Source organism: Penaeus chinensis, chromosome 2 (genome assembly GCF_019202785.1).
Source record: "Penaeus chinensis breed Huanghai No. 1 chromosome 2, ASM1920278v2, whole genome shotgun sequence".
Taxonomy (NCBI): domain Eukaryota; kingdom Metazoa; phylum Arthropoda; class Malacostraca; order Decapoda; family Penaeidae; genus Penaeus; species Penaeus chinensis.
Genome location: NC_061820.1, coordinates 1,476,133 through 1,485,074, shown reverse-complemented (window position 1 = coordinate 1,485,074; position 8,942 = coordinate 1,476,133). Strand labels below are relative to the sequence as shown.

At 37.9% G+C, this 8,942-nt stretch overlaps 1 protein-coding gene across 1 annotated transcript; it reads right to left on the bottom strand.

The window, feature by feature from the left end:
• Positions 1-5,662: 5,662 nt before the first annotated feature.
• LOC125031048 (cytochrome c oxidase subunit 7A, mitochondrial-like) lies at positions 5,663-7,000 on the bottom strand. Its single transcript, XM_047621481.1, has 4 exons — positions 6,908-7,000; positions 6,649-6,663; positions 6,211-6,309; positions 5,663-5,931 (listed from the first exon to the last, which is right to left on the bottom strand). Exons 1-4 carry the CDS (start codon positions 6,998-7,000, stop codon positions 5,788-5,790), a joined length of 351 nt encoding a protein of 116 aa, XP_047477437.1. The 3' UTR covers positions 5,663-5,787.
• Between the last annotated feature and the right edge of the window lie 1,942 nt (positions 7,001-8,942).

The following is an 8,942-nucleotide window of genomic DNA, read 5'->3' as shown; positions in this document are numbered from 1 at the left end:
TAAGAGTGCCATCTTCACCAGCTCTTCCCACATCATCTGAAGGAGGAGCATCTTATTGTGCTTTCTGCAGTAAGTCCTAGAAGTACCGGGATATTCAGAAACTCATTAAAGGAACGTGAAGGAAAAATCAAAGCTGCCAGTTTGTTTTAAGTGTCGAAGAGACATATTGCCAGTGGTTGTCAAATCAGTTGCTCCAAGTGTAATGGAAATCATAATTCTCTTCTGTGTAGATCAAAGGGTGAAATAAACACAGGTAAAGCTATGGAAAAGGATACGAATAATCAGATAGTTAGTGATACTGCTAAACCTTCTTCAGGAAATCAGTCTCCAAGCGATTCCTGTTGGAGTGACTCTTAGCAAGTGTAATGTGTTAACGTAAGCAGGCTGTGTGTTACAAATGGCTATAGTTAAAGTGTATGGTGATTCAGGTGTTTGATGTGAAGCCACCTTTATTGGCACTGGCTCTGATAGATCATACGTGTCCAGTAATCTTGTGAAGAAAGTTAAGCCTAAATGGGTGAGCTCGGAACCTGTGTCATATGCTGCTTTTGGAGGTAGTAAGTCTCCTCCAGTTAAATTGAGTAAAATCTTCAACTTAAAATTAGTAAATTTACAAAGTGAAAAATATTTAATGGCATTAGAGATTCCAAAGTTCGTGTACCATTAACTAGAGCCTATATTCCTAGTAATTTGGTTGATGCATTTTCTGACTTTCAACTTGCTGATGATTACAAGAATAATAGCCATGTGAGTATAGATATACTTATGGATCCTGAAATAAAGCCACATCAGAGGAATGGACTAATAGCCCAAAAGTCTGTATTTGATTGGGTTTTTATTTGCCTCATGGACAGATTTTTCGAACAAGAAATTTTGAGTCTACCCTAATGTAGTGCATGGGAAATGTAACAAATTCTGATTTATGTGAATTTTGGGATTTAGTATCTGTTGGAAAGGGAACGGTTTCTAGCCCATTTACCTCAGATTCTGCTTTGCAGCAGTTTTGTGATAATGTTGTGTTTGATGAGGGACGTTGTGAAGTAGGCTTGCCCTTCAACTAAGATTAGTTTTTGATGTTTCTGCAGCTAGTTACAAAAGCATTTCTTTAAATCATTGTCTTGAGTCTGGTCCTTCACTTAATCCAAATTTTGTGAAAGTATTGATTCATTTCAGAATGGTTAATGGTTAAAAGCAAAATAAATGTGCTAGACATCTAAGGTCATGTAGCACTATAGTAAATGGTAGTGAAGGGTGGTTGAGTTAGTGATTAGTTGTCAAAGTTGGGCAAAGGAATTGACGAGTAAATGGGTTAAGGTTGGGTAAGGTAATGTATAGGGGTTAGATCAAGTGAAGGATGTATATGCATTTGAGGAATGAAAACAGGTTGTCAAAGCAGAAAGTGTGAGAAGTTGTGGGAGGGATCACGAAAAATCGGTCCCATTTGGCTGGGCTATAGATTATTTAAGAATTTTGTAGAGATGGGGTAGTAGAAGGACGGGGGCATGTGGAAGAGGGAGGTAGTGTTATGGGGAGGTGGACAATAAGGTTGTAAGGTAGTAATAAGGGAGGATGGGGTAGTTGATGAAGAAGGTTGTGGGGGTATAGTTGTTGAAGTTGAGCATGTTGGGAGTAGAAATGTCTCCTGGGGTGTTGATTAGGGTGGATACTGTACTAGTCGGCATTGAGGAGGGGGTATTAGTTGTAGTGTTCAGAGCCGTGGTCAAAGGAGAGCCTGGGGTCAGGGAATCGAGCGAGTTTGAATTGGTGGAGCTATTTGATGAAGAGGCAAGCCTCATTGCCTCTAATAATGGTATGGTTAATGGTTAATGGTTATTCATTGTTGGCCATGATAAGCCTGGAGTATGTTGGGGAGAGAAACGGTCCACCCCTCAGGGTCGCTTGAGGGGTAAGGGCTAGACAAGCAGGGGAATACCGTGTCCATGGCTCCCTCAGGCCGTTCAGGACTGGCACAAAGTCAGCCTTTCATCCTTTCAGCACGGCTCTCACACCTTAGGAAGTGGATAGTAGAAGGGGTTGGTGAAGGGACAGAAAGGAAAAAGTAGGAGGGGGAAAAAAAGACCATGCAAAATTTGTTGAGTTGAGGGCTGAGTCCCAAGGTTGGGGAGTACCCCAGCATTGGGTCCCAGTCTCCGCCTCCTAAGCCCCCCCCCCCCCCCCCCCACGACAACAACGGGCAAGGGATTGGGGAGGGGATTCATTTCAGAAGGTGGAGGGTTGCATTGACTGCTAACATAACAATTAAAATATTTGAGTTTGACAGATCGAGTCATTTTAATAAAGCTCATCATGTGGTGACTTGGGTTATGAGATTTATAAATAATGCCCTACCTTATTCTGTGAAAATGTCAGGTCCCTTGTCTTCTGGTGAGTTGGCCAAGACCAAATTGTTTTACTGTGTACAGAGAGAGAGAGAGAGTTTTTGCTCAGGAAATTGCAGACTTGAGAAAAGGTAAAGCAAATTCTCCTTTGTATGGACTAGATTTCTTTATAGATGAAGAAGGCCTGTTGAGAATTAAAGGATGTTTGGAGAATGCAGACTTTGAAGGCAAACTTCCTGTTAATAGTTCCTTCAGGTCATGTTGCTATGCTCTTGGTTCAATTTCAGCATATTTCTCTGAAGCATGTTGGAGTATCCACCATTGTATCTACTTTAAGAGGCAGCTACTGGATAGTGGGAGTCAATCAAATTACTGAAACTGCTTGTAGCGAGTGTGTTAAGTGCAAGAGGTATGATTCCAAAGCTTGTAGTCAGCCTGCTGCACCTCTTCCAGGATTCAGAGTTAAGATTGCTCCTCCCTTTACTGTGGCAGGTCTTGATTATACTGAGCCTCTATTGTGTTGATTTGCCTTCCAAGAAATTGTACATTTTGTTGTTTACATGTGCAGTAGTAAGAGCAGTACACCTTGAACTTAATGATTTGTTACCTCTCTCTCTGATTGCATGCTTGTTATACATAGATTTACAGCATGAAGAGGCATTCCTTCTGTTTTTTAATCAGATGATACTAAAACCTTTTTGGGTGTGGCTCGTCGACTTCAGCAAGAATATAGTCCATTATCTCCTCAGTGGAATTTCATTGTTCCCCATTCTCCATGGTGGGAGGTTGATGGGAGTGTTTGATTAGGTCTGTTAAGTCTGCTTTGAGGAAAAACAATAGGTGTTAAATGTCTGTCAGGAAGTGAGCTTGAGACCACTCTCATTAGGTGGTGTTACGGAAGTATTCCCAGGTAAGGATAAAATCAGTAGCATTGTTGGGATCAAATCTCACAAAAAAATAGTTAATAGACCAGTGCAGGAGTTGCATGACCTTGAAATGTATAGTACTCTGTATGACGATTCTAAAGAACATACGAGATTCTACTTCAGAAGATATTAGACCATCAGTTTCTGGAAACAATGAAAATAGTGCCTCTGAACCTCATAAAGAGAACATTTTAAAAACTAGTTCCTATAGTCAACAGTGTCATGCAGTAGACTTGACTTGTCATATTTCATAAAATTTAGAAGTGCAGGTTATTTATCTTAATCTTACGAAATTAGAAAAAGTAGCGAGTTCAATATTATATGCAAACACTAAAGAGAAATATCATATTTTTATCTCTAATGAAAGTTTATTTAGTGTATTATAGGAGTAAGTACTATTAGGGTGGGGAATTTTAATAAAATATATTTGTTACTCCCCTTGATGCTCAAAATGCTACATTTTCAGTGTTTACCCTCAGTTAGTATATTATCTCTATATTTTTGTTGACTAGAGAGTAAGTTTCTTGAATGTGTATTACCACAATACATCTTTCATATAGTTTTAAAGTATCAGAGAAGTACTTATTTCCCATATATATTTTTGTGTGTGTGACTATTGAAAATAAATGCCACTACACTGCCAGGTCAGCACGTGTTTCATTCAGTTCCCCCAACTCTCACTCCTTCATGCTTTGTTAACTAATGTGGGTTTTGTGAGACCTTGCAATGTCTTTCCTCTTCCATTTTGTCGACATTCCCACATACTATACCTTTTGTTCTTTTATTTTAACAGCCTATATTCCCTTGCTTTGTGTTTTCATCTTAAACCATTTTGCTCTGGATGGTTTAAAAGACCCTGCTGGTATATAGGGCATTAGCCCATGAGTGGTAACTTTGGATGTCTCTCTTATCTAATACAGTCGCACGCACGCACGCACGCACACACACATACACGATGCTGAAACCAGCGTCACAGTCTAAAATGGGTTAATAAGCAATATTTAGTACCAGTATTTCTTCTAAAAATGCAGAGTTCTGGGGGGGAACACACAACTAATCAGAGATCATATCAAAATGCTTCTATATGATAAATAGTGGGGTTTACTACCATCCCACCAAGACCAATGCATGTGCCAGGTCTTTGGTATCAATATAAACATTTTAATGAGGGAAGGAGTCACTTTCAACTTGCACAAATCCAGGCAAGCTTTTACCTATAACTAGACTTCTATAAATAAACTGAAAAGCACTTGTGGTGTATTTGCTTATATTGCTTATCTATATGCATGTTCTATCCCTTGATAAGTACGGGATAGTAACTTTTTTTTTTTTCAGAAATTTTACTAATTTATTTATTTACTTTAAATTTTCTTTCACATCAACATTCAGGGTCATTAGCAGCGTATTCAAAATATAGTGATATCATGAGGCTTGGGGGCTGTAGGATAGAAGAGCTATATGACATCAAAGGTAATATGGCACTATGGTAGAGTAAAGTAGGGAAATGGTTTAGGAACAAATTAATGATTAGGGTAAAGTTACAGGTTGAACAGTACAAGGAGGGCAGTATGGTAGTGAAAAGGGTAGAGAGGGGGAACTGATGGCACATAGCATCAAGTAAAGTTGTTAGAAGGGGAGGGTGTTAGAGAGATGAAAAAAGGAAAAGGAAAGGAGAAAAGACCATGCAAAATTTGTTGAGGCGAGGGCTGATGACCAAGGTAGAGGTGATCCCCCACATTAGGCCTGTCAGTCTCCTAAGACCCCCCCCCCCCACAACAGCAAGCACGCAAGCGATTGAGGGGGGTGGGGGGAGACTAAGGCCCAATGTAGGGATCACCCCTGCCTCGGACCCCTGCCCTCGCCTCTAGTAATTTTGTAGGGTCGTCTCCCTCTTTCCTTTTCCTTCTCTTCATCCCCTTTTGTCCACTTATACAAATCTTAAACTTATATTTACCCTTTTCACCACAATACTTTACCAAAATGCTGTGTAACTGTTGATGCCTGGTACATCTGTTTTGATCATTGACCATTCTGGTAATCCACAAACATTGCCTTACTGAACCAAAAAACTACCTAGGGGTTTTGCACCCAACACTCACTCTTACACTATATTTTGTATATGCCACTAATGACCTTGTATGTTGACCCGGCAGAAAAGTTTTATCAGTTACTGTTAAAGATCATGTGTATATGGCACTGTATTGCAAAATAAAATGAGAATATGAAATATTGAATGGATCACCATACCTTACCGTTTATTTTGTAAAAGTACTTGAAAAAGCTTTCTAGACAAGAATGTATGCAACCGGTCTATACCAAAAAAGCAAAAACAGACTTCGAGAATCTATAGCTGTATTGAATACATACAGAACTTACTAAAGAAAAGAAAACCAATTGTTCCCTTTCTAAAATTTATTGATCTGACATGTACAGTTTTATGATAACGCCAATGGCAGACATATATACACGAGATTATTCTTGTTGAAGGATGATATAAATATTTATTCTCTTCTATCAAGTATTTAAACAGCCTTCTTGGGGAAACTCATATCATACACGAATCCCAGAGTCATGCTAAGACCAATGGCATTGAGTACACAGGTGCTTACAAACAGAAGGTTGTCGAAAACACCTCCCTTCAGGTGGATGGGCATTCCATTGTCAACCTGCAGGGAAGAAGGGAATTTATGTTATACTGATTTATGTATCAAATGGTGTGTTATAGAGAACACAAAACTGATATCAACAAATGGAATATAATTATCGAAAACTTAGATCTTAGATCTACTAACTTTCCAGTAAGTACAACAAATAAAATATAATGTATATACTCTCACTATATATATTCCTACGATCAGTAACACCAAACAAACTTCATTAAAGCTAACTACTGCTGAAGAATCGGCAGACAAAAACACTTGACAAATTCTCATCCTTTTACTAACCTGGAATTTGTTCATGGTAGTGCGGATCTTGCCATAGCCAGGGTGAACTTCTGTGGCAGCTCGGCGAGCTGAGCTGGAGGTGAAGGTGCGGACAGCAGCCTGGAGGAAGTGCAAGTTTGTTAGACAGCATTCACTTTTTTGTTTTTTCTCCCTTATCCCTCCTACGCTTTTTGCCAATATAATCAAGTCTCATGAGCATTCTTACTTGTCTATTAAACTGTACTGTTTCCTGTATTATAATTTTTTCTGATATTTTTCTCTGCATTTAACAAATCTTGGACTATATACTGTAGATGTATATTCTTTTTAACAATGTTTCTTCCATATACTAATCATTTACACAGTACCTGCAACACATTAACTCCATAAAGCCTATATACATATTAGTTTCATCCAAAAAGTAAAAATAGACATATCATTAGGGGAAAGTTAAAGCACTTGCATATTTGCCTTCTGCAGGAGATTGTAATGTGACCATTAATACTTGCAGATTTTTAATCAAATTTTCCAATCAACAGCATGGGTGCTGGTTATGCATCAAATTCTTTCTTCACGTATTTAAATTTCTTCAATCCACAAGGTCACATATTCCCTCCTCATCTCCATTCTACCCACTCCCCCCCTCCTAGGATTTAAAAACTAAATCAAAGCATTACAGGGTAGCATTTTATAAACACTCACAAAAGCTTAGGCTGACTATGGCAAGAAGTGGATCAAGGATCTCATAACTATTTGTAACTGTTCTCGCCTTGAATACATCTTTTACATGGTAACAGTGCTCTAAGCTCATGAATCCACAAATAAAGTACCAATATTTTGCCAAGGATTTCACAAAAGACCAAAATCCATAATGACTATAGTTTTTTTGTTTTTTGTGTGTGTGGCTTAAAGCACTTCCAGATGTCAACCACCACAAAAAAAAAACTGTAAAACCCATAATCAAAACCATATATAGGTACAAGCTCCTTTTCATCTCTTCACTGCATCAAGTATCCACTTCTTTGGTAACATATTTCAGGCATATAACATCTAACAATACAGGGGGGGAAAACACATGATTTTACATGTTGGAAAAAAAGCTGCAGTGAAGAGATTGAAAGAGGGAATGTTACAGGCATGTGGTAGAGAAAATACTGACCTGTTACCTGTCTGTTCACATCCAATCCTGAACAACTAGTCAGGGTGTCTTGTATAACTGCTTAAATACCTACATTTTTTGCTGAAGGCATTCTTGTTTTGAAGCGATTTACTATTATCCTGTTTGCCAAAAAACAAAATTATGACCATAAAACAGCATTTCTTGTAAAAACATTATGCAAATCCTGGCCACATTTCTGAACTTTACTCAGAAAAATTAAGGATCATTAAAGAAAGAAATTATTGAAAATACAAAACCATCAAATCACTTTATAATTACTTTTAGAAATCATAAAATAGTTTAAAATAATCATATATAAATAAAGCTGAAATTAAATCTTTAATTAATAATATAAAAGACAAGTTACAATATCTTAAATTCCCAAACCTCTTTTACACTCTTTATAAACAGTTTACTTTCCTTTTTTGAAGTGCTAATCAGTCTTCATTTAAACAGTGTTCATTGTAACAATTGTAGAAAAGGTAAGAATGAGAGATACAAATATTATGTATTGCTGGATACAAATATTTTTCCTCCTTTTTCGTTAAAAGACATGGAAGAATTGGCATATTCCCCGCCAAATTTTTTTTACAGCAACCAAGGAAAAAAAGATGAATGAAAACATACCAGACAATCTCATTTTGTATGCAATGTATCATTATGACTTGTGTAAGAAATACGAGATTTTTGCCAACCACACTTAATTTTGAAAATATCTTTAGAGGCCACATTTTCCTATCTATGTGATCATTGTGAGGGATCAGAATATATTAAATAGTTTTTAAAAATTTAGTTCAAGTAGACATTAATAATTATTTTTAAAATCTTCCAGTACACGAACGCAAGTTATATCTCAGCCTAGACCATACATCACTACAACATTTGATGCCCATTTTACCCATCTTTGCCAATGGCTGTAATATTCATGTTTCCCAGGAAATTTCAAATATAAACTTAGAAATTGCTTACATAGTGACTGCAATCCCTCAGAGGCTAAGTCCCTATTCCTCTAGCCAAGAAACTTGGGGGCACTTTTGGGAATCCACAAACATCGCTGCATGAACCAATAACCTTCCTAACCACAGTTTCCTTGACATCTGTTGCAACCTATTTTCTGACATTTTTCCTTACACATTTATAAAAAGTTGTGTGTTGAAAATTAGAGGTTAGATTTTAAATATTCATCAATATTAATATTAATAACCAGCTACATTAATAATTACTTCCCAATGCTTGAGGGCCAAAAATATTAACTAAAATCGAACTCAAAAGGAACATCCTCTTCCCATGGTTGTATATAGTATCTAATCTGGTAAACTAAGAAGTGACCACACCCCTCTCTGAGACTAAGACTATATTATTCTGTACAAACTAAAAACCTAGCGGCAAAGGACCCCCTCCCACCTGATTGCTGCATGCTCTTGCCCCTGAGCCGCAGCCTGACTCCCATGGACTGTGGCATCTGTTGCGACCCATTTTCTTCATCTCGGACACCATTCTTTATCTGCGCATATTAGTTAACCCAATGCCCCTGGCTGGTTTCCCCATGCGAAAGCCCTCTCTCCCTCGCTGTATCCATAGTGGCCCAGGCCTC